The 26,646-nt window shown below is 45.0% G+C and overlaps 1 protein-coding gene across 2 annotated transcripts in view; it reads right to left on the reverse strand.

The window, feature by feature from the left end:
• The window catches only part of MARVELD2 (MARVEL domain containing 2), a 230,160-nt gene that overhangs the window by 58,177 nt on the left and 145,337 nt on the right, over positions 1-26,646 (reverse strand). For both annotated transcript variants that reach the window (XM_078675302.1, XM_078675301.1), the window contains exon 5: positions 22,881-23,052. In XM_078675302.1, coding sequence (XP_078531428.1) covers positions 22,881-23,052 — 172 coding nt within the window. The remainder of the gene's footprint in view (positions 1-22,880; positions 23,053-26,646) is intronic.

Raw genomic sequence — 26,646 nt, forward strand, 5'->3', positions numbered from 1 at the left:
TATTAGTAGCCCTCTCACTACTCCAAGGAAAGGGGGCATTAATGCAAGGGATTTCTTGTCATACATGAATTGCAATGTATTTTTCCAAGTCTTTCCTCTTCCAGCAATCCACTGAAAATAATACATATTTTACCTTTTGGGGCTAAGCTCTAGATCAGGTTATACCATATCCTGCTTTTGTTTTAAAGGCAACTGTCACTGGAGAACAGCACGTATCACATCCTCCATATCTTAATGCTCAAGAGAAGACTATTTCGGATTTTTACTCAGGCCACATATAAGAATTACCCCACTCAGCTACTCCCAAGACACTATCCAAGTATACAAACCTGACCGCACTGGGATCTAGAAACCAGATGGCCATTATAACACACATTACCTACTCATTATGTATCTCATTAGTCCCTATGCAATCTGGGGTAAACCCACTTTGCAGCGCATGTACTCAGCTGCATAACACAAAACAGTTTTTTGCTTTCTTATACTTGGGTCCCAGGGCTCCAGCGAGAGTCCCCACTGGGGATGTGCTCCCATAGGTTCTGGTGGAGAGCCTGTGGTCATGGTTCAGAGTCACAGGTAAGCAGATATGGCTTACCTTGATAACTGTTCCTTCCCAGACCCTAACAGACTTCTTTCTGAAGCTTCTCAACTTTCAACCAAACACGAAAAGAGACTCACCATCAGGTGCCTCTTCTTTGCCAAAACAAGTAGATTCTTGTGGACCAGATCTCGGCTTTCCATTGTTTGTTCAAAATGTTTTTGAACAAATGCCCTAAATCCTACACCTTATTCTGACCTTCCTGAAGAAAACTATTGACTAAAATGCTCCTTAAACAATAACTATAGCACGCCTCTCGACTGCAACACCTGGGTGCAGATAGATAGATAGGTAGATATTCACAGCCATCTTTCTTCAACCCTTACTTTGCTCTCTTTATATATAATTTTTTTATTGAGGCTTTCCACACTAGCATTTGGAGATACCAATAGGGGCGAAGCATCTCGCCAACATGCGCTACATTCACATACTAGGCTCCCTAAGAACTAAGCAAGAGTAAAAATAAACTTCAGACAACCTTTACCCACCCTGCCTAGTACCTATAACCCTAATATACATTCAATAGACCACCAACTGCGGCATAAGGTGGAGTGTAAATAATCCTGATGCCACCATTATTCAATACCGTCCTATTGTTCTATTGAGGTAAATAACCTAATGCTCTAGTTGCACACATAGCCCCAAGGGTTTCAATCTAGGGGAAAAGCCATACATGGCAGACCCTCCGACATGCCATCCAGCAAAGGTTTCCAAATCGTGTCAAAACTTCAAGTGCCCCCTTGACATTACTGGATAGTCGTTCTGTTGCTAAATTGCTCCACACTTTTCAATGCCATTGATGCTTGGAGGGACAGGTTCTTCTTTCTCCTCTGGCTTCCTACGACCAGTTAAGTGCCTCCAAAACAATTCCATAAGAGCGAGCTATCATACTTTCTAACCACTCTCATGCCCTGCAGTCTTACGCCCAGGCCAGCCACTCCAGCATTCCTCTAAAATGGGATAGCCCTATACCTTCTTAACGGTTTCCAAGAGCTCTTTATGCAAAAGGCATAACCCTTGACTGCACCACCAAGCCGCGTATCTCCCATTTAACCCTCCAGCATTCAGGACTTAATGTTCGAGATCATATAATTTTGTAGTGACATAATACCAGTTGGATATTAATTTACATTTATAGTGGACCTCTATATTTCGAAAGTCAATCCTGCTCCTCGCCATGTCTTTTTATAAGGTCTTCCATGATCTTCAAAGTATATACTTCCCCAATTAACACGCCCATTTAGATGCGTGTGCCTATGTGGCAGAAGTGCTGAGAGATTAATAGTGTGTTATGCAATACAGCGATCACCCTTTTGGTTCCAGAGAAAAAAGTGGAAAGTTTTTCAAATTGGGGTTCCTCACTGATAAATACTATCTTAATGCCAGGATGTAGCAATCAATGTTTAAATTGCCAGTAATGCAGTATTTTCTCTTCTCCTAAAACAAAGTCACATTTCTAGGTGTTGAAGGAGCTAACTGGGTGGGTCCTGCGAAAAATGCACGATAAGATCATGCATCCTCTGCCGCAGTCTCTTGAAGGTTTTCATGTCCCATCTCCAGAGTTGGCATGCATCAGTGTACGTGGAGAACGAAAGGAAAGTAAACCACATTTAAATGTTACACAGTCCCAGACTCCAAAACTTGTCCTCGTGGGAGTAGTTCAATATGCGCTGGGTAACCATGCTACAACCCGGAGCATTCTGCCCATTAATGTTCGTTCCATTTGGATCCATATTTTATCTTTTTCTATTAGAGACCACTCAAACAGGACTCGAACCCGGGCAGGTTGGTAATGTAGCTTACATTTCGGAAATACCTGTGCATCTTCAGAATAAGGTCCCTGCAGGAGCTTTAGTGCAATTCTGAATTTTAATCAGTTACATACAACGAAGTTGCCCTTATTAAATGGTAAATTATTGCTAACTCTGGAGGGACCTCACTATATGTTGTTACCTCCATGTGGTGTTTTCTTAATTAATCAATTATAAAACATTCACGTGTTTCTGTATTCTATAACTTTCTTTTTAAATCATTTTATGAACGTTCTACTTACATTAAAAACATTTGTTCATTTTTAATACATAGATTTCTTGTCTTGACGAGCATAATCCTGTTGTTTTGGTGCCGTAATTTGCACCTCATGGCTTCTTTTATTAAATCATAAGGATTCCTCCCTTTTGTTCTTTGTTTTGAATATTGCAAAGTCTCTTTTGTAGCTTAATTATTTTTTAATCCCCACGTAATCCACCGTTGACTTGTTTCTTCCACACACATTACTTAACTAGTGGCATCATTACGATTTTCCAGACATGGCAACCACCCTGCTGTTCGAGTCCGCCAGACTGTGTTAACGACTCCCCTGACCAGGCTCGGAGGGGACCCACTATTCTCTCCCCAAGTAGCAGAAATGCCCGGGTTGTCGTTGGAGCTGGCAAGGAGCCATAAGAGCAATGTCTATTCAACTCAATGCCATGCTGCACACTTCAGTAATATTATTTCAATGGTAAAGCTCGTTTATTCTCGAAATGGATAAAGGGTCGGGGAGCATGCTGATAATATGTAATATTTATTTCTCCTCCAGGGAAAATAAAGGTGATAAATCCACATAACATTAATAATAAATAAATCCGTATTTGTTAAGCGCAAAATACTCACCCTTACGGGTCTCAAGACGCTGGGGGCCGTCGTGGAAATTAAGTGAGCTATTGCCCAGAGTCACATGGTGGTGAGCTGAGCTACCGCTGGAGCCGGGGATCGAACCTAGAACCATGTGCTCCGAAGGTAGCTGCCCTGGCTGCTGCACCACACCTTTCCATTGACACTAATCATATATATCTTTCTTCTGCAATACTTATACGGGATAACTTTAATTTTTGTCTTTATGAAAGTAACCTGTAGATCTGTGCTTTAAGACCGGTGATAGTATTTAAAGCTTGCATAGCAATGCTAGTCTAGAAGACCTCATATATGCAATCAATGGTTAGTCTATATTTTAGACAGGTAATTGGACACACTGCTATTGATTTACTTGCTCATCCTACCCTTACTAATGCCCCAGCACCAAACCTGTTGCATTATACATTAGTTCCGGGGTAAGGTTTGACTTAACAATCTCACATATTTTTGGCACACAGATTTCTAAGCGACCATCTCCCTAGTTTGCTTCAAGGCATTGTTTTCTATATTAAGAACTGCAATTTGCTGCCATAAAGCATGTATACACATCAATGTATAAGGTATACATGTGATGTCCCAAAATTGTTTGGGAATGGCTATAGTAACAGGTTGCTAAATTTTCATCTGGCTAAGCTAAAACATCCTCATAAGGACACACAATTTAGTGAGAGTGGTCATCATTTTGGGAAGTTATTTACCAATCTGCTTCACATGTGTCTGCTATTCCCTCCTCAATGCACAGTACTTTTACTGGCACTTTTAAACAAAACAGCCATAGTAAAAATCAACCATGGTTTGACAGTGTTGGAAGATTTGGTAAAAAACAAAATTCCAATACAAGCTAATATGTATAGGAAACAACGTATACTGAATGTAGGAGAGAGAGAAAACACGTTGCAGCCTCTCAATGTGCAAGAACTTGGCAAGAGGTGAAAGGAAGGGATGACAGACCAAGACGGAGATCTTGTAATAAGAACATAAAAGCATGGCATGCTCATGCAGAAACCGCTTATGGGGAAAAAACAACAATGCCATCTTTCAATACATATCTACACCTGGTGGTTGGAAAATAAACTGGACTGTAGCAATATTAAAGTAAATTATTCAAACAAACAGCTCCAGTGTACTACGACCAAACGGAATTATTAATCCCTAAATTTGGACTAAGGAATTATTACTGTGGCACGTGATGTTGCCAACAAACAAAGGATTTCTTCCTGTATGTTGGAAAGCTTGTTGAGGTTAATGCACGAAAAGGGGAAATGCTATATGCCTAACAATTTTAGTTTTTTTGTTTTTTTAAGTGTTTTATATAGCACGAACTAGACCCGAAGATATCAGAGCGCTTTACATGAGCACCAGTTTCATTACAGATGGTCACATTAATTTTTAGGTCTCGGACTAGCGTCCCACGAAGTGGGCGGAGTCCGAGATTTTATGTTGTCTAGTATGGGGGCTAGAACACGCCCCTCTTCTCCATTGGCTGGCCTCGTAAATGCTGGCCAGCCATTGGAGGAGAGGGGCGTCACTCAGTTCAGGCCCCGTCTTAACGCGATTCGGGGGCGTTTCTCTCTTTTTTAAGCCCCGCCCCTTTTCTAGTGATGGGCGTTACACCCTCCCTCTCGCCGAGGTCTTAGTCTATTTCTCCAGTAATGTACCCTTTGCTACCTCTTGTATTTTGTTTGCTTACAATTGTCACTTTTGCCTAACGTAACTTAACGTCTGCTTTTGTAACGTGTTTACTCGTCTCATGGATCATTTCTGTTCCTATTGTGACCACCGCTTGCAGTCACCTGAAGGGGCCGCCGCGCTGCTCGCGGCGACCCGGAAGTGCTTCCCTACAGGACCCGGATTCAGACCTGGGTTCTCCAGTCGTTCTGGCGAGGTTCGAGAAACTTGCATTTTTTTGTGGTGTTTTTTTTTCAATTTTGCATGGCACCTCGTGGCCTTAGTTATAATTTTTTCGATCAATTATGTTTTCATTCACTTTTACGGCATACTAATTAATTTTTAACAGGGCTCATCGGGACCTTTTCATTTATTTGTGCGAGATTGTCTGCTCATTTACCTTTAACCTTTTAGCGGTACATCACTTCCGCTTTGGGCAACAATACTCTTACTGCCGGTCTAGTTGTGCTGGCTCACCCGGGCTGCCCTAATTTCCGGTCATACTCCTTCCTGTAAGGGGCCGCTCTAGTCTCTACTGGTTGGCTTATAAATCACTTCCGCTCATTCACCGAAGCCTCCGTATGCATTATACGTGAAGAGCGTTAGAAGACACCGTGCTGGGAGAACAGGTAAGCGTTTTTTCCTTCCCTGACTTTACTGTAGAGACGTCTATAGTCGGATTTTCAACCTTGACTCCGCTTCCACATATTCTATTCTTCAGGTCTCCTCCTCTTGGATGCACCCGTCCAGACGATAGTTGTAGTGTCTCGCTACCCGAGGCACCAGCAGTATTCTATCGCCGTGAGATGCCATCACACGAGCCGGGGCCGGCAGAGGCACCCGGGGGCTTGCCACCCTGAAAGGATTATTTGCTATCATGCAGGCAGCGTTTTTGTGTAATGCAAATCTGCAGCTATGTGCATATGGACCCCGGCGGCATTCCTGTATATTCGCCAGGCCCTTGCACGCAGTCCAGCATGAACTCAAATGCCCCCCCCGCCCGTCTCCCCCCCCAGGCTCAAGATGGAAGTTGCCGAGCAAACACAGTCACCCGCTGCCACCCACCCAGGAATGCTACAAACTGGCAATCAAGCTGAAGGCCTGCTAGACAATTAATGTCTCTGCTCAAAAGTACCCATAAAACACGGCTGTGACGAATAGTCTTCCGAGAAGGCATGCCGGTTTCTCAACAATGCGCCGAAGCAGTCACTAACTGGCCAAGAGAGGACTGCAGCCTAAAATCGCGGAGCAGGCCTCTGGGATTATAAATGTGTGTTTGCGTGCTTCTAAACGTGGGTCGTTTTTTCTTACCACCATTGTTTTCAGTGTATTTGTGTCTAGATTTTTGTAGATGTCAGTAAATGCATGCAGATAAATATTATAGTTGTGTGTGCGTGTAGCTATATATATATATATATATATATATATATATATATATATATATATATATATATATATATAAATATATATAACTTATATTCATGTATACATCTTGTTTATATATAGAGACATGAGGGGGCCTGCATCTTACTTTTAAGACGGGTCTCAAGGGGGTTAGTGCAGTGTTGATTCCACTAGTTTCTCTCTTTCCGCTTGGACAGGCTTTGCTTCAGCCTTGGCTAAGGAAATTTGAGAGGATTGATCTAAAAAACTTGATACAGGAAGGACAAATGTTTTTAAAAAAAAGAAGTAAGGGCATTTGAGCAATAGTAACATCTGTAAAAAAAAAAAACGTTTCAAGTCTTCTGTGTGTCATGCAACTTAATCTCCCCATGTCTAATATAATGAATGTGTCCGTCTGTAACGCAACTGGTGCTTATGTAAAGCGCTCTGATACCTCCGGGTCGAGTTGGCGCTATATAAAACTGCAACAAAACTAATACAAATACGTAAGAGATAGATGTATCGTCCATACTTATGAACAACTCATGCAGTCCCCCACGCCAGTTAAAAGGGCCTCCTTGCTGCTCTGAATTCCAATTTTCTGCAGACTCCTGAAGCTACCGCCCTCTGCTGGAGCTCATCAGACAAGAACACGACATTGCTTGTTTTCATGAACTAGCAGGGTTCTCCGAGTCAGCCTAAACACAGGCTTTAACAATGGCACTAATTATTGTCTTCCTACAGCGAAAACATGTTGCACTATTCAGCAGAGTACAGAACAGGTGCCACATATTTATTTATTTATTTGTGTATTTTATAAAGCGCGCAGCGGCCCCAACGGGGCATCCCGGCGCTGAAAACTCTGAAAAACAGGAGGCATTAGGACGGGGGACCAAACTAGGAGGAAAAGAGATGGGTTTTCAGGGATTTGCGGAATAGTGGTTCGGCTTGACAGCTGCACAGAGCTAGCGGAAGCTTGTTCCAGTGCTGAGTGGCACAGACCTCAAAGGTTTTTCCACCTGCACGGGATCGTTTAAATCGGGGGGTTTCCAAAAAAAGAAGGGAGTTGGAACGTAGGGCCCTGGGTTTGATGTAAGGACGTAGGGTGTTTTTCAAATGGGCTGAACCGTTGCCTTTAGATGCTCGGAAGGCCAGTGTCATAGCTTTAAAGACGCATCTTTTGGCGATGGGTACCACTGAAGTTTACGGAGATGTGGACAGGCCCGGACTGGCCGTTGCGGCACCGGGCAATCCCCCGGTTGGCCGCGAGGGTGGGGGCCGGTTTTGGGCCCTGGGGGCCGTTTTTGTTACAGGGCCGTTTTTGCAGCATAGCTGCAAAATCGGACCTGTAACAAAATCGGCCGAATACCGGCCCTGGCAACGAGCGCGGTCGCACCCCCAGGGGGCCAGCCGAGCACTTTGCCAGGGCCGGTTTTGGTGCTCAGTCCGGCCCTGGATGTGGAGAGATATGATGTCTAGCAGGAATTCTCTCCACCAGCCGAGCAGCGGTGTTTTGGACCGTCTGTAGTTTGTGACACAGGCCAGCTGTGATTCCAAGATAGAGGGCATTGGCATATTCAAGATGGGAAAAGATGAGTGCCTGGATCACAGTCTTACGGCAGTCCTCCGGCAGATAGTTAATAAGCCGTTTGATTGTTCTAATTTTAGCGAAGCAGGAGGCTGCTACTGTTTGTACCTGGGAGTTGAAGCTGAGATGATTATCCCAGCGTACACCTAGGTTTCTCACCGAGTCTTTGGGCATGGGGGCTTGGCACAGGTCTACGGGCCACCACAAGCTAGAGTCCAGGGGAGATGGCGAGTTAAAAAACAGTATCTCCGTTTTTCCTGCATTGAGACGGAGAGAATTGGCATCCATCCAATTAGAGATATCTCTAAGGCAGGATTTCAGTGGATCGAAAGCAGAGGCAGAAGGGGTATCAAACGTGAAGAGTAGCTGAATGTCATCGGCGTAGGATATAGATTTAATCCCAGTTAGAGCAATCAGCTTGGCCAGAGGGGTAAAATAAACATTAAACAAAAGTGGGCTGAGGGAAGAGCCCTGTGGGACTCCCCATTTGAGCGGTCGAGCGGAGGAAGTGAAAGGGGGGGGTAAAAACTCGTTGAGAGCGGTCAGACAGGTAGGAAGAGAGCCATTTCAGCACAGAGCCGCCCAACCCTAAGTCCTCCAGCCTTCTCAGCAGGATCTTGTGGGAGACGGTGTCGAATGCTGCTGAGAGATCCAGCAGCACTAACACCGCCCTCGAACCTCGATCAAGTGTCCATCTCACCGAGTCGGCCATTTCAATAAGGGCCGACTCCGTGCTATGTCCCGATCTAAAGCCGTAATGGGAGTCGTGAAGAAGCCCATTGGACTCGATGAAATTCGCCAGTTGAGAGTGAACCAACTTTTCCAGGATCTTAGCTGGAGCAGGCAGAAGGGAAATGGGCCTGTAGTTGCTGGGGAGGTCGGGGTCCAAGTTGGGCTTTTTTTAAAATGGGGACCAAGGAGGCGTGTTTCCATTTAGAAGGGAAGATTCCTGTTCTGAGGGAGTCATTCCAGATGTGATTTAGATATGGGTTAAGTAGGGGTGCCAGTTTTTTATATTCCTTGGCAGGCCAGGGATCGTTGGGAGAGCCTGATTTACATTTAAGTAACTCTGTCAAGGAGTCAGCTTCCGATATTACTGTAAATTCAGACAGGGAGGCTGGTGGCGGTGTAAGGGATAGCTCATCGCCTCCTTCTCTATTGGAGGGGGGAAAGGTCGAGTAAATGATCTCAATTTTGTCCTCAAAGAATTGAGAGAGTTTGTCGCAAAGCGCCTGAGAGGCGGGCTGGGATCGGGTCAATGCGGTAGGGTCTGTGAAGGATCTCACAATGTTGAAGATCTCCCTGGCGCCATTGTTGGAGAGTTTGATCCTGGAGGCCAGAAAGTCCCGTTTATGCTTCTCTATCATTCTCCGATAGTCTTTGAGGGCAGTCTTATAGATGGTTTTACTGTCCGGAGAGTAATTCTGTCTCCAGTGGTGCTCAAGAGATTTACAAACAGCCTTTTTCTGTCGGAGTACCAGGGGGCTGATGGAACCGCCCTGAAAGTTTTAATTGGTTTAATGGGGGCCAGGGCGTCTAAAGCCTGACCAATCCAGGTGTCCAGGTGGTTGATGGCTAGCTCAGGGTCAGAAGAAGGACATGGTTGAGAGTTATTAAGGTGTTTCTGGAGCGCAGCCAGAGTGATGCGGCTCCAGTTTCTACCTGAAATTTTAGGTTTGATAGTAGGTCTGATGGGGCGGGGGATATTGATCTCAAAAGGGATAAGGAAGTGATCCGACCAGGTCACCGGCGAAGGGGATGACACCTGGATTGAGGGGATATTGGAGCAAATAAGGTCCAATGTGTGACCCGCTTTGTGTGTCGGGAGGGTTATTATTTGGACTAGATTGCAGGCCGCTAGCGTGGAGATAAAGTGACTGCTATACGAGCAGGATTCGTTGTCAACGTGGAGGTTGAAATCTCCTAAGGCGGTAAAGTTGGCGTATCGGGAGCTGAGCTGGATAATATAGTCCGTCAAGGCTGGTAAGTGCGATAGATTGGAATGAGGGGGACGATAGATGAGTATTCCTGAACAGGAGGAGGTCGGAGAGGTCTGGATGCAAAAAGGCAAGGCTTCAACACAGTCGATTTGGTCAAATGGGGGAAAGGAAGCTGTCCATGAGGATTTATGGATTAGGGCAACACCTCCTCCCGATTTACCATTGGGTCTATTAGCGCAGCTAATACTATAGCCCTCCGGTAGGGCAAGGGAAATGGCGGGGTTCGTGGTGTCATTCAGCCACGTTTCCGTTAGGAAGAGCAAATCCCAGTTGTTGTCACGGAGGGATTGCCAGATGTCAAAGGCATGTTTGGTCAATGATCTGCAATTAATAAGCGCAGATCTAAGGGTCAGGGAGGGGTGAGCATCAGAGGTGGAAATCGAAGTGGGAACAGAGATAGAGCGGGTTATGAGGGCCGAAGGTAGGAGGGAAAAGTGACAGACTGTGCATGCATAGTTCCTGCTCTGTGCGTGCATGAGAGAGCAGAGGTGGCTCGCGCAGAGAGGGGGTCTCAAGGACAGCAGATCAGTCCGAGTATATGATGGGGTGATGTGGCTAGAGGATCGAGCAGGGGGGCCGGCCCCGGTCGCGTCCTGATCGCGGACGAGCGCAGACGAGCTTGCCTTATGCGCGCCTTCGGCGCTCAATCGTCGTGCCCGCTGTGCTCGTCCGCTGCGCTTCCGGTCCAAGCACATTTTTATAGCGGAAGGGTGATGGCGGGGGGCATGGCCTCAGGGAGGGCGTGTCCCGGGCAGAGCGTGTGGAATGGCGATGGAAGCTCGGCGATTTCGCCCTTCCAAGCGCTCGGTTTTGCTTAAAAGAGAGTGCCTGCAGCAGCAGTTGTAACACAGAGTAAGTGTATGGATGCGCAGTGCACGCGCCTCCCCTCCACGGGACAGGTGCAGCATAGCGGCATGGGACAGGTGCAGCACAGCGGCATGGTGCAGCATAGCGGCATGGGACAGGTGCAGCATAGCGCCACTGGACAGGTGCAGCATAGCGCCACTGGACAGGGGCAGCATAGCGCCACTGGACAGGGGCAGCATAGCGCCACGGGACAGGGGCAGCATAGCGCCACGGGACAGGGGCAGCATAGCGCCACGGCACTGGTGCAGCATAGCGCCACGGCACTGGTGCAGCATAGCGCCACGGCACTGGTGCAGCATAGCGCCACGGCACTGGTGCAGCATAGCGCCACGGCACTGGTGCAGCATAGCTCCATTAGCAGTGAAGATGTGCAGCTCTGGACCAGCAGCGCGAGCATCCCTCCCTCCCGAATACCTATAGCACGGCCTCGGGGGTGGAAAGTTCCATCACCCAGCACAAGTCCATGGCAGGTGGTGGCAGCCAGAGTGCACGGTACCCTCACATGCGCCTAGTGCAGCACAGGATGTAGCAGTGCGACTTCCACACCCACTCTCTGCCCTGGGGAGAGTAGACAGCCACCTCAGCTTTTTTCTCTCTCTCTCTGCCTGTCTGTCTATATATTCTACGTTCTCTCACCTTCCCTCCCGTAGTGTGAGACCTTTTATTATGTTTTGGTTTTGGCATTGTTATTTGCAATGTCAATAGCTCAAACTCGCGTAAATACGCGACCTATTGCATTGCAAATGCAATAGGTCTCGCATTTGCGAGAGATTGAGCTATTGGCATTGTAAATAACAATGCCATTTATTTATCTGTTTTCAAAACCAACATATATTAAAAAGTATGTCATTTACAATGCCAATAGCTCTAACTTTTGCAAAGCCGAGACCGTTGCATTGTAAATGCTTGTTTATTAGGCACGGGGAGATTCAGGGATTTGCCCAGAATCACAGGATGTTGAGCGTCATTGCCGAGACTCAAACCCGGTTCCACTGCTTCGAGGTCGACCGCTCTAGCCGTAAGGCTACATCCTGTTCAGCAGCTCTGCTTGATGCAGAAAGTACACTCTTTGCACAAGTTCTCTAGATAAATTCAACATACTGGATGGAAAAAAATTAGCTTATACCAACCTCCCAAAATGGTTCATCAATAGTGGACAATGGAATGCCACTAACAATATTTGCTTACTTTCATAAATATAGGCACCATCCCCAATATATATATATACATAATGGGCAATAACACGTTTCCCTCCTAGGCTTAGAGGCTCCATGGTGTCAATCCTAGCATATACAGATGATGCAAGAAACTCTAGGATAAACAGGTGATTTAATAATCATGACCCAAGCACTGGTGGGCGTCCACGGCCTTTGGAATAATCTATTGCTATAAACAACAAGTGCAATGAATTAAAAGTGAACACACTGAAAACCAAGATTTTGGTTTGCGCTAGGGGGCAGTTAAAATACTCATGGTATGTGCTTAGTTTTCAAATGGAAGAGGTCACCTTTAAATCTACCTTAAATATGTTTCCAATTTGGACCACAAGAAATTGTGTCTGGGTAGAAATGTTTTTTTGTTATATTTTGAAACTTTATTTAAACCTTTATTTTTATTTTTTTATTTTTTTTTAAAACCTTTATTGTGCATCAAAAATGAACAAATACGGGCCCATAACCAACCGGCCGGCCACGGATACAGTCAATGCACCAACGCATGCAACACGGCGACACAGTAACAGTTTGTCACGAAAAGCAAGCAGTTGAGAGTTACACTGTAAATCATAGCGGTACTGCGTCTCAGGATTATTAAAGGTTTGTTTTACATTTTCCGGCGGGTAGGAAGGCCTACAGCCGCCATCGTGGCATAAACGAAGAAATCAAAAGAGTCAAGTCCGAGTAGGCATGGCTTAATAGTAATCACAACACTATCATGCAGTCATGAAAGTCAGGAGTAAGTCACATAGGCGGCAGAGCGGTTCTGAAATTACACGCAGGATTATAGCAATCAACGTCATAAACAGTGCTCATCACCCCCCACCCACCAACTATCCCAAACACGGACCCAAGAGAAATTAAGAAGGAAAAACAAAGGCAAAAAGAAAGAAAGCAAAAAAAGGTACCATAGAAACCGAAACCAAACTCAAAACCCATCCCTCAACCCCCACCCTACACGCATGCAGAGGCTATGGCCTACCCCCCCCCAGCAGTGTGTCTGTCGCCCAATAAACCCGAAATATAGAATAAGAAGAGAGAAGAAAAAGGAAAGAACATAGATGACTTCTAAGATATAGGGAGTAAGAAGAGAGCAATCTAGTCTATAACTCCCAATAAGAAGAAAAGAGGGGGAGGAGCCAACCGGATACCAAATCTCTCGGACACCCCAACCATGCAACCTCTCCTACCCTATATACCGTAACAAGAATAAAGAGTATACAGAACAAAAGAAGGTAGAGAGAGCACAGGTGTCACATCAGTACACACTTAAAAGACGTCTCATCCTGAATCCCCACCCGTCCATCAGCCCAAGTAATTATATCCCCTCATGTGGACCAGCATAAGCAGTGAGCTACAGGCATAATATAGAACAAAGAGCTTCACAGTAGCACACTGTAAGGAAACGCTTCAGTCCGAGACCTCGCCAGCCAGGAATGTACCATGCACCAAGGGAGTCCGCTACCCCTGGCCAGTCCGCACACGTCTCCCCAGCCAAAACCCCCGTGGGGCAACCTCCACGGGCAGAACAAAGGAACAAGATGGCCGCTCTCTGCAGGGAGTTGTTGTTCGAAGACAAAATGGACGGGTCCATTCCCGACCAGATCCATGAACCCCACGGATTAGTGTCAACAGGTACCCCCAATTGTGCAAAATAATCAGAGTCAGAAGCGGGGCAATCGGAGCGTGGGCAGGCAGACGATGTAAACGCTGTGTCTGCGTCGCTAGTCCCGAAGGCAGCATAACCTTGGCAGAAAGTACGAGCTCCGATGGAGGTGGAAACAGTGTAGCGCTGGCGGAGAAAGCGGGCATGAAATCGCGGTCACCAACACTGCCGGAGAGATGAAGTGCGGAGCACTCATGCGGCAACAAAATAGCCCGATCATGGGTCAGGATAGGCAAAGCGGGACACTGAGAAAAGCAAGCCCGCGGGGCACGAATCACCCCGGGCGCGACAGCCTCAAGTCTCTCGCACAGCGACAGAAAGCCTCCACGCATTTCTGCCCGCAAGTCGTCGATGGCAGCAAGAATAGAGCCAAATGTCAGAACGGCCGGACGTTCCATCCGTTCCACAGTCACAGGCGCGGCCACCAAAACAGTACAGCGCCCGGGGTCCCGCAGCTCAATCCAGGTGTAGTCCGGGGTAACGTTGGCAAGCAGTGCAGCCGGACCCGCCATCTCAGCCGCCCCACCGGGGAATATACCGGGGCGCGTGGGCGCAAATATCCCAAAGCAAGAGGGACTTAGGTCGTCATAGAAGCCACACGCAGGCAAAAAGGAACAGGAGCAGGCTTGTGGGGAGGCTACGGTATGCAGACGCCGGCCGCCACGGGAGGGGGCTCGGCGCCTCTCACCTGTAGATCCCGGCAGCAGAAGCACCAGTGAAAAACCCCGGTCAGCAGGCACACAATTTAGGGCAGGCACAGCCCCTTAGCCGACAGCAGCATCAATCAGGGCGCCGGGCTCGCTCCGCATACAGGACCCCTCGCAGCTCCGGTGGTCGCCATGTCCGGATCTCAGCCTGAGCTCCGGTAACAGGGGAGAAACAAAGTCCGCAAATCGCTCCAAATACAGCGGGTACTGAGGCAGGCAGGGACCTCGGGGGAGCAACAGGCAATTCAGCGCTCACACGCCGTCCTCCCGCTAGTATGCCACGGCAGGAGAAAGCTCAGGATATCGTCGCGAGGAACAAAGGATCGAGGAGCCGAGAGACTACACGTCCGTCCTCATCGCCATCTTGGCTCCTCCCCCTAAACCTTTATTTTTTGATGACTTGCAATGTATTACTTTGGTATATTCTTTTACCCCTTACTCTCCCATCTCTTGTTCTTTCCCCCTTCTCATTTGGAATGTTGCAAATGAATAGTTCTAAAGTTGTCAGTTGACACACAGGACTGAATGAGTCTGAGTTCTGACAGAAGATAGTTTGGCTTTTGGTGTTGCTGATCCCAGTGACCCAAAAAGTACTTGTTTAACCTTACTTCCTCAGTTCACCCTTAGATCTGCTTTCATGACAATTTTGGAGGGTGCTCTTTGGATCCACAGACACAAGTTTTCACTAGTAAGAGAGTGTTCGTTTTACTATATTGTGCACCTGCATTTTACGCTGATAGTTATGTCCAGTTATATAAGCTGAAATGCAAACACATTATTATATGCGAACCTAAAATGCCTGCTCTTTCGGGGAATCTTCACTTTAACCGAATTCATTGAAATACTGCGAATAATTACGCCTCACTCATCTGGGAACATTTAGACAAGGAAGTAAGTAATGAAGAAAATCATATTGAACCTTTATTGACAAAATGAAATCATAAGTAAACATGGCTATTCATAACACAGATCAAGGCCTCACTTCATGGTCTCGCCTGCAAGCTGCTGCATAACTGGAGCTTTAATGATGAAAGGCTTACTTTGAGCAGGTAAAAAAATTGGTTCTCTTTTGCTCAATCACTATGGAGAACTATTCGTTTAGAAATGCCTATACACTATCTTAAACCCACTTCCTGAAAATTTGGTTATGAATATTCAAATGTCTGATAGACGTTCTTGACATTAAGAATTGTTGACATGAAGCTCTCCATGTGTAGAGTATTGTCTCGGCCACCTGGCTTAGAAAAATGAATCACACATATTCTGTATATGTGACAAAAAACAGTGGAAACATTATCTGAGAGGCATATTAATTGAAAATGCTACATATATGATTATCAAAGTTATTGAATTAGGTCAATGGAGGGATTAATAGAATTCGCTTTAGAGTGATTACATTTCTTAGAGGAGTCATACAATCATAGTACATCGGCAAATCACTTCGCCAAATTGGATTACCTTAGAAGCAGCTAAAATTATTCTTTTAAATTCTGTTTTAAGGGCTGACCTGCTAATCTAGTGCATTTTGGTGTTTCTTAAAACTATGATGTAATCCTAGGCGCATGCAATACTTCTTTCTAGAGGTTTAGATGTATTTTTGTAGGTGATACAGTATTGTACTTGTAATTTCACAAAGGAGTTGTTGCTGGTATTTATACTAAGTGGCAGTAAAGTTTAAATTCAACACTTTCTTCAGTAGCTTTCTTAAATCTTTAAACTCCTTCAATGTCTTTAACTGCATCTACTTTCAAATTTAATATTTATGTGTCCAAATTGGCAACATATTGCAACATGCTTTTGTTCAGGTCATACTAAAACCGTTATGGTCAGTAAAAAGGCTGTGCATTTGTCATACTGTTTTCCTTCTCATTTTCACAGACATGCTGCTTGAGGCAAAGTCATAATTCAGCCTGAATCTGTATTTGCAGAGCATCTACACAAGGATTCTCCAACGTGTAGTTCGTGGGCTACTGGTAGCTCTCCAGTAAATAGCTGTCCTATGGCATTCCAGTCTACTGACTTAGAAGCTTCTGCTTGTAGAATTACCATATGTGTACCAAAATTTAAAGTTTATATTCAAGACAAAAAATTGTTTTTTAGAACTTATAAGCTAATATTTGGAGAAAAATTGCTGAATTTCCAAAATATATTTAAAGCTGTATTGGAGTAACAAATCACGTGGCATTGGCAAGACGGTTTACAAATGTTATTACGTTACTTCCAGAGGCACTGGGCTGTGGCTGTTATATATTTCCCATGTAGAGGCATTCTAGATTGACAAAGCCTTTTTTGCATCACTACTGGCAACCACACCTGATGCACAGCAATGATCGCTGGTAGTATTTTTGCATGCGGTAGGCACTATTGTAATCTTTTCTGATGGGTTCGCTGCTACAACATTAATAATATTAGTACCTCGCAATGAGTTCCTTGAACATAATTAGGTCTTCTTACAGAAAAGTTACAGACCCAGGGTCTACCCTTTTAAAACTCACTGTGGGGCCAACATCTCACAGTTAATTGCTGTGGTCCTTCTGGAACACTCCATGCCTACAGGGGCGGGTGGTGACATTTGAAATTGATGGGGCGTAAAATGATAATCATACTGCACCGTAGCGAGCGAGCGCAGCGAGCGATCCCGAACCCCCTAAGGAGTGTTCGGGGGGAATACCCCCCGAGAAAATTTTGAAAACACCGTGGACAAGTGGTGCATTTTCAAGCAAATTTGAGAAAGCAGGAAGGTTAATAAAGCAATTGTGAAAGTGCAGTTATTACATTAATAGATGTCATAACATAGGTAGCTGCTTATTCAGTATAACCACAGAGCTTCATACATTCCGTCCTATTACGCTGCTGAATTCAGACTATAAGACTTTCATGAAAATCTCAGCTCAAAGAGTAGCAGAAGTTGCACAGAAGTTGTACTTTCCTTATTCCGATATAACATCAGCACAGATAATGTTTGTTGGGTGCTAGAAAAAATAACATCCTACACCCTCTAGTCTCATATGGGCACTGTGCAGGATTGTCACATAAAAACATTTCTATCACTTTGAAGTCAGAGAAAGAAAAGTAAACACCAAGCTCCCTTGGAAGACAGAGAGTGACATTTGAGCTCTGTCTTTCAATGCACAGCAAATATGACAAGATAAGATTTAAAGGCCTGTTTACAGAGAGGCAGAACTCGGAAGGATCCAGTAAACAAGGAATGCCCACGAGAGAGATGTACTCAAGCTGAACAGCCCAAAGCAACTAAAACCAGATAATAGAAAGCAGGCAACTGTGAGTTACAAACTACAAAGACAATGGTAAGCAATAGGTGAAATGTATTCCCAGAGAAGCTTTCAGAATTTCCCTAAAAATGAGGCTCTGTGGAATAAAAGGTTTGCCTAGGATCACACAGTTTGGATAAGCAGGGAAGCCGGTATTGCACGTTATCTGATTTTATGTTTTGAGATTTGGCCACCAGATGTGTCTCTGTCTCTCTCTGTGTCTCTCTCTCTGTCTCTCTCTCTCTGTCTCTCTCTCTCTGTCACTCTCTCTCTGTCACTCTCTCTCTGTCACTCTCTCTCTGTCACTCTCTCTCTGTCACTCTCTCTCTGTCACTCTCTCTCTGTCACTCTCTCTCTGTCACTCTCTCTCTGTCACTCTCTCTCTGTCACTCTCTCTCTGTCACTCTCTCCCTCACCCTCTCCCTTGCTCTCTTTCCCCAAAAGTCACCGTTTGTCTTTTTTTCTTGGTGCAGGATGATCAAAACCAATACAGACATATTAGACCCAACTCAGGGCTAGCAGACCCAACTAACACTCCCAAAATGCATTTATTTGGAGTGTTCCCCACCCCAAACATCCTCCTGAGGCTACGCCCCTGCTTGTATGGGATTATAACCACAATATATAAAATATATGAAAGCTAGATACATGCATTTATAAAATAAAATATGTGATAGATTAACCAGCTTCTTCTTGATGAGTGATATATTTTATGAAAAATGCACTCCAATATATTCTGTCTGGTACACCCAAAATAAAACAAAATGGGATTGTTTACTACCTTGACAATACAAAACCGCAGTGTTATTGTTTCCATAGTGATTCAATAATAATATAATTATTGCCTGTGCCTAATTGAGGAACAAGTGTGTGTGTGTATATATATATATATATATATATATATATATATATATATATATATATATATATATATATATATATATCACATCTAATTTTTTGTGTGAAATAGATTGAACAAATCACATCATAAGAATAAACTAAAAGGAGAAGTGGGGAGAAACAATAACAGTATAAACATGATTTATAATGTACACAAAATGATCATATTAGCTCTTTAAAGCAGTGGTCGGTATGTTTATTTTCGGTGGCTTCTGCTTGAATTAATGTGCCTGTAGAAGCACATTAGAGGAAACACGTTGAGCAGACAGGTTTGGAATTGGCAATCAAACAGAAAGGGGGCTTTTCATGATCCTTAGAAATGTTACCAAGTGTGAACAAAGAACAGATGGCAATCACACACCCTCCTAAGAAATATTCACAGCAGAGCGATGCGTATTTGAAGCAGCAGCCACTGAGTGCAAGCTGGAATCTGGACTCTTTCTCCAATTTCTCTGAATCGATTTTGGATATGTTAGGGTTGTCAGGACATCACACTGGTGCCCCAAATCATCTTAATTATTGATTTAGCATTTTTTTAATTCAATTTACTTCGTACCCATATATAGAGAGACTGCGAAGTCTGCAGCCAATAATCTTGAGATTCAGCGACTTCGAGGGACTGCCAATACCGAGAAGAACTAATCAACAGAGACTCAACCTGTAACTGCAATAAAGATTGCAAGCGTCACGTGAAGCGCGGTATTTTTCTCAATTGACATGAACTGAATGTATTTTCTGTTCTGTAAGCAACAGAATAAGCGTTGCACATTATTTGGGAATAAGATGAGAACTGCTGTCTCGGACACTATTGCAAGCATTAAGACAGTGCTTCTGGTAAGGGGAGGGTGAAACTGCTTATATAAGGCAAATACTTATTTAATAGCATTTTTGTAGAAAATATAATTCTGCGCTGGCTGCCTCGCAGATTCACAGAAACTCGAGCAGGATAGGGCCACAAGTTATCACATCAGAAGTAGTCACGTCGTCACGTGTGACATTTTACAACCCCGCGGCACTGTTTGAAGCACATGTAGACAGGGATGTCAGTTAACCACCACACACTTTCACCGTCACGCCACCACAAAGGCTCTCTCCTGAGGTTCTGCGGCCTTGGCGGGAGAATGTGAAAGGTGGCAGGTGCTCTTGTAAAAATATCACAAAAGAAATCTGCGCTCTCCATCCCAGGGGGACGCTTTCTTTTGTGTTTGTTTGATGTCCAGTTCTGAACAAACCTAGTCAAGTCGAGGCAGCCAGAACCCTGTAACTGTTTCAGTGCCAATGTCAGAGGCCATACAAATGGCGTGTATATTCAAAAACAAACAGGACATGTTCCCTTTTATTATAAGTATATGTATCTGGGATAGGTAGCCATGAGGACTCCTATTAGTGAGGTCCTCTGGCAAACAGGAGCAACGCAGTTTGCAGAGGAGCTAGTTTTGATGTACAGTGGCCAAAACTAGCTGTGAAAGTTTTGCAGCTTCTTTGTAAAGAACGTCCTGTTTTTTGGCAGAGAAAAGGTGTCTTATTTAGGACACAGTGTAAACTAGCGGGGCAACCCAGGATGAATACAGTCGGCTCTCCTATTTCCACAGCCAGATAGTACAGCTGCTGTTCAAGAAGCCTGAGGTTTGTTTAGTGACGTGCCCTCCTCACAGCCAACTGTGACGCAGCGTGGCAACCTGTCTTCGCTGTGATGCGGCGCGACATCAAAGAGAAGGTTCACGTGTTCTCTCCCAGCTCATGTAAAGCGCTCTGATACCTTTAGGTCGAGTTCGCACTATATAAAATTAAAACTGCAATTTTCTTTTTCTTTAAATTGCTAAAGCCTTTTTGAATCGGGCCCTATCACCGATGGTGTCACAATGACTGAAAAAAGTATTAAGACATTATTTATGACATAAACAGAAACTGTATAATTTCTGTCAGTAATAAAGACCATTCCTATCCTATCACAGCCATGCAAATACACACATCAACAGAAAATAACATAATATACCCCTATAATTAACTTTATGTACCTCACAACACACATATGTCTGTTTTTCGGATCCTCTTTTATGCTAGTCATGTTAAAGCATGCGGTCTGGAAAGAACAGCCAACTCGCGCCTCCCTCCATTAACGTTGAAAAGCTCGGTTTTTCTGGAACCGCGGAGCCGGAGGTCGAAGAGATCCAAATGTTGGGATCATGATTGATGTGCAAGAGAGATAATTAGGTGTGAGTCATTAAATTTGCGAGCCCTGAAAGCTCAGTACGTCGGTTCTTGTATGCTATTTTAATTGCAACGATTGTTAAAAATGCAGAACTCTCTTCATATACATGGAAGGAAAACAATAAAGAGACGATTTTCCTCTCTAGTGGTCAAACTGTCCCACCTACTGCGCATCACGTTTTCGGGGCACTCCGTGCCCCAGTCCATGGAGCAAGCCCCCCTCCCCCAGTCAACAGCAGCAGGCATAGCATTTTTAGGTCAGTGTCACATCCAGGATCCAGCCCACGGTGTTCATTTTTTTAGGCAGCATGGCGTAGCTATCAATACTAGTACTGGGGCCTATTGTTCAGTTCTGCATCAAGGATGTGGCGTGGGCCCATGGCTCTTTTAAGTCGGTTTCTAGAACATTATATTTCCAGAAAGGCAGATATCAGACCTTTACCTCATTCCATGAACAATACTGCCTTGGTTGTTCTACTTGCGAGCAAGTATCCCTCAAAGTACCACACGCAATGCATTGAAATGCCGCACATAAGCACAGCACATTATGAAAACTTTGCAGCTACGGTGAGTGCCAAGCCACAATTATAAATCCCATTATGGTTGATTCCATCCTTAATGTTCATGAGGACAATACCCTGGGACACGCTACACACTGTTTACTGTGCTATGAGCTAAACTATGGTAACAAGCGCTATGGAAATGCGTTATTCCGAATTGTTGCTTTGCTAATTCATTTCCTATTGAATGAGCAGTAGGCGGGTTAAAACGTACGTCAGGAACAGTGAGGCCGGAAGCCAAGGGCACGCAGCCCCCCCCCCCGGACACCGCATAAAGGAGCTGCTCTGAGCCCGCGGAAAAGATGAGTTCACCCCGAGGAAAGCACCTCTTTGAGGGCCCGGTCCTATGGGCTTTAGTTTAGGGACCCACTGAAAATGTGCCCCGCCCGTATTATTATTAGAGGCTCAGGCTGCGACAAATCCGCAGCAGAAATCAAATGAAGTAAAAACATATGATATGCAGCTTGCACCCACCTACTGTGTCAGTGATTGAACGGTGACTGTGTGACTGTGGTGCCGTGTGGACCGTTGGATGTCTGCTGGACTGGCTGCTGGCTCTGCACGTGGCGACGACGACGACACTAACCCTGCACCAACTTCTGTTAGAAATAGAAAGTAGTAACTCACACAGAACGTCAGGGCGTGCGCGTCCCGAATGGCCAATCACTGCATGGCTTCATGCTGAAGTCACACAGTGATTGGCCATCATATATAGTGCTGAGCATTGTCTGCCACTCTGCCCCCACCCACGCGCGGCATCCAATAATGGATGTTGTGCCGTGGACCAGCCAATCCTGGCGCGGCATGCAGCGCCAGGATTGGCTAGGGGGGCACACTAAGTACTCGCCCTGGCGCCTTTGTAAAACCCGGGCCGGCTGAAGCAACACCCCCGGCCCCTTCGGACCCTCTCCCTATGCTGGGTGTTTGTCGCGCATGCTCGGGCAAGTCACAGGCCAAAATTCCTCATGCGCACACAGTGCTGCTGGCCTGCTGCAGACTGTCACTCAAGCTGCAGCAGACCAGCAGCCCCGCCCTCACCCCCTGCGCACTCCGGACCTATAATAGTACCATTGCTCGCCTGGCCCGTGTCCCGCGCTGCGCTGTGGCACTAATTTGATAATGTTTAATAATACTTTAAATAGCTTGCCACGGTGCGTCCAGGCTTAGTGGGGCTACGCCCCTACGCCCCAATGGACGCTCCGCGGGTGCATGCCTAGGGTCTTACTTCAATGTTGCACGATTTCAAAAATTCTTATTTCTGTAGATGAATAAATGCCATTGTCTCTCGGTCCCAGTTTTGGGTTTTTAAAATCTGGAACCTTCACAGGGACACAGACAGTATGATGATAACAAGGGGAAAGACAAAAGTGGGAGGCTGAATGATCCCCTAATCAGTGCACTTTTCCCTGAAACAAAGCACGAATAAGCTAGTAGTGAACAAGTCTCTGGCATAAATGACAAATGCTTTTGCTCACAATACCTCAGTAAATGAACACAACATCTTGAATTATTTCCCCTGTAGCACTATCGTGTTGCAAGCATGCTTAGACAGTAAAAGAATAATACTTACCATCTGGTTATCTGGGTTAAGAGGCAGCTTGCTCATCACCGAATCCAGCTCATCAAACTTTTTTAACACTGCCTGCACCTCGGCGGAAAGTTCTTTATATTCTGAAAATTGATCATTGAAAACTGCCTTATAGCGATCTCGTTCTTCGTCTGATCGAATTACTGGATATTTTCTGTATGAAAAGGAATCACATAATTAGAATGAATATTTACAGCTATTTGTCATTTCATCATAAAATATCTTTCTAAAGTAATATTCAAATCAATCCGTAAGAAACGAGTGCGGATGCTAGACTGGATCAGTTGTCAATATCCAAAAATGTCTCTTTTGTAGCTCAAAATTCAGATCTATATTATCACTTCCCAGAAATGTTTCAGTAAGCCTAAAAAAAAAAATAGCGGAGATGAAATGTTCAACAACACACATCAAATCATAGCCAATGTATCCTTAACTAAAATAAAGATTTTGTCACTGCAAATCACATTGCAACTATTTGTTAATACAAAGTATTTGATTTTTTTTATTCTTGCATTGGTGCATAGAGAACCAGAGTTTAGATCACAAACGAATTTTGTGACCAGCGGAGGGTCAGTTAATCTGTAGCTTGACAAATGGTAAAACAGCTGCCAGACCTGTTTTGGGGAAGGGGGCTTCACGGGGACTACTGAGGTAGGACTGTGATGGTTAGTGTCATTTGCCTTTGGTGTTGTTCGGGGGTCTGTCTTATAATGGCTCTGTAAACTAGGCCAAGTAGCAAGGGCATGCAGTCAAAGGCTTCTCAGTGAGGTGATGTGGGTGAACTGAGTCTCAGAAATCAAACAGTCAAACAACAGACACCAGAATAATTCACTGTCCAGCCAGTACTAGTCTTAGTAAAAAAAAAAAAAGTACAAAAAAAAAAGTACTTTATTGTCACATCCAAACGGAATACATCATCCATTAACGGTATTTCAGCAACAGAGTACTACAGCCTTACCTACATGTGATAGTCAAGAGCCACACCACCTATAGTGACATATCCCAACTCTTAGTGTGCCCCCCAAGTATCTTTGATGACTTAGCAGCAATAAATGGTCATAAGGCCATGATTATGCCCAGATGCAAGTTCACTAAGCGATCATCATCTCGAGTAACCCATATGTTAGTTGATTCAGTGCTTGCATAGAAGAGTTCACCCCAACAAAAGTTAACTTCTTAACGGCAGGCAGACAATATAGGCACAGTCTATTTGGCTTTCTGTCTCAGGCACTGTAATCCATTTCAGTGGCAACATCACTTGCTGTTGCGCAGGATGGTGCATTTGCTCCGTTGGTGTCTTTGTCTGTGGCGCCGGACCAGTGATGGCAGCCTTGCTCCTCACGTGGATCATTGGAAATGAACATTGCAGCAAGCATACTGGACGGATGCTCATCTTTGATAGGAGTCGTCCCTCTGGGAGGTGGAGCAGGGGTGCCAAACAGCCAGGTGACGCATCGCAACTTGGGTAAGCACTGGTTGCTTTGCCAATGTCAGTCAGCTTTACTAGGTGCATCTGACGCTAATAAAATGGCTGGGCTTCTCCTTCTGGACTGTCTCTATTCCTGCAGAGCCAGACACTCGCCTTTCCTCTCTGACATGGGCACAATGTGTGAATCTGTCATCTGTCAATTATCAACCTTCCTACAGTAGCAATCAGAGAAAGACCAAAGGGCAGGCCCTGCCTCGAAATGTCCTCACACTCAATAACAGAGACTACTCACTGATCCCCTCTCCTTCACCATCTACTAAATGGCAATGTTCAGGTTGGAATAATCAGCAACACCTACTAAAAGGCTCTTATTTCTAACCGAACCCTTGTGTCGATCCTCCCTCAATTCAGTGTCTGGGCCTCCAGCTACTGGAATGGAGGTAAAACAACGAAACCAGTCTCAGGATGATTGTTTCTGGTCCAAGGAGGACCTCGCTTTGCAGTTCAGGCTGGACTGTTCCCATGAGGAGCAGAGTCAAGGCTAATTTGAATATGGCTGGGTCTAAACTGAGGTGGCATGATGAACAAAAGAACGATGGATTAAACCCAGATCTCTTGCATGGGGGTGCATTTTTTGAGTTGTCACGCATACTGGCCATCATTTGGGTGTCTTTTGCTCTCCCAACAACACATTAGGCAGCTAGACAAATAGCATTTTCTGGCTAGCACCTCTTTGTTCTTGGTAACACTCCAAATACCTCCAGCATGCATGAGAGGTCCCTCGAAATATGCATGCTAGAAAAGAACAATTGTTACTTACCTGTAAACGGTGGTTCTCCAGTATTGGTGTCTTTCATTGATTCACATGCTTGAATATTCCCCGTAATCGAAGTGGGAGCCCCACGGTAAATAAAATAGCAATAAAACCAATAATATAAGTATATAAAAACATAATTACATTCATTCCAAAACCATAAATACTTATAAGTACCAAGGTTAGCATTAACACATAGGAATACATTAGAAAAAAAAGAACACTTTTATAGCATATCCATGTCATTATGTTAGTACAAACTACAGCCAATCAGGCGCAAGCACCCCTCTAGGACCTTCTCCTCAGAGGCTCAGGCCCTCAGATTTTCGTAGCACAAGAGTGACAAAACAGTCTAGAAGGAGAAGGGAGCCTCTGAGGGGAGGTGGGTGGGTCGCATGTGAATCTTTGAAAGACACCAATACTGGAGAACCACCGTTTACAGGTAAGTAACAATTGTTCTTCTCCAGTATTGGGGTGTCTTTCATAGATTCACATGCTTGAATAGAATAGTGAGCAGTAATAGCTGTCCGCAAGACAAAATAGCAGTGCATTAGCATGAAAATGCAATGAAATGACATAAAGCTGCCAGACAGATAACAGTAGAAACCATACAGACGGAGGGAAGGAAAGAGGCTCACCTTATTTAAAAAGATTGCGAAGCACCGCTTGGCCCACTGCTGTATCAGCTTTGTTGATTGTGTCAAGGCAGTAGTGCTTGGTGAAAGTGTGCCTGCTGGACCACGTGGCTGCTCGTCATATTTGGTGAATCGGCACACCAGCAAACAGGGCAGTAGAGGATGATATCGCCCTGGTGGAATGAGCTCTCACTGTAGATTGAAGAGGCTTGCCAGCCTTCTGATGGCAGAATGAAATTGTTGAGGAAATCCAACGTGCAATAGTTGGCTTGGTAACAGAACCCCGCTTGCGCATGCCTCAGTAAGCAGCGAACAGTTGATCTGAACTACGAAAGGGCGCTGTCCTGTCGATGTAGAATTTAAGGCATCTTTTAACGTCCAATGAATGCAAACGTTGCTCCGCCGGAGATTGGGGATTAGCGAAGAAAGTCTTTAAGAATACTGGTTCATTGAGGTGAAAAATCAGTTGGCACCTTAGGCATGAATGCCGGGTTGGTGCGAAGTACAACACAGTCCGATTTGAATTGAAGAAAAGGAGGCTGAATGGTAAAGGCGTGGATATCACTCACGCGACGTGAGGAGGTCAAAGCAAGAAGAAGGGCCACCTTCCAGGTCAAAAATTTCAAATCCGCTTTGTGGATGGGGTCGAAAGGCGCCTTCATCAAAACAACATTGAGATGCCAGATAGGAAGAGGACGCCGAATGGGCGGGAACATCCTGAACAGCCCCATGAAAAACTGCTGAATGACTCTGGAAGAGTAGAGAGAGGAAGACCCATTCTGGTGAAAACTAGATATTGCCGCTAGGAAGACCTTCAAAGTGGAGTGGGAAAGTCCTGATTGAGCCAACTGCAGAAAGAACGGCAGAAGC

The sequence above is a fragment of the Lissotriton helveticus genome, chromosome 2_1 (genome assembly GCF_964261635.1).
Source record: "Lissotriton helveticus chromosome 2_1, aLisHel1.1, whole genome shotgun sequence".
In the NCBI taxonomy this organism is placed as follows: Eukaryota; Metazoa; Chordata; class Amphibia; order Caudata; family Salamandridae; genus Lissotriton; species Lissotriton helveticus.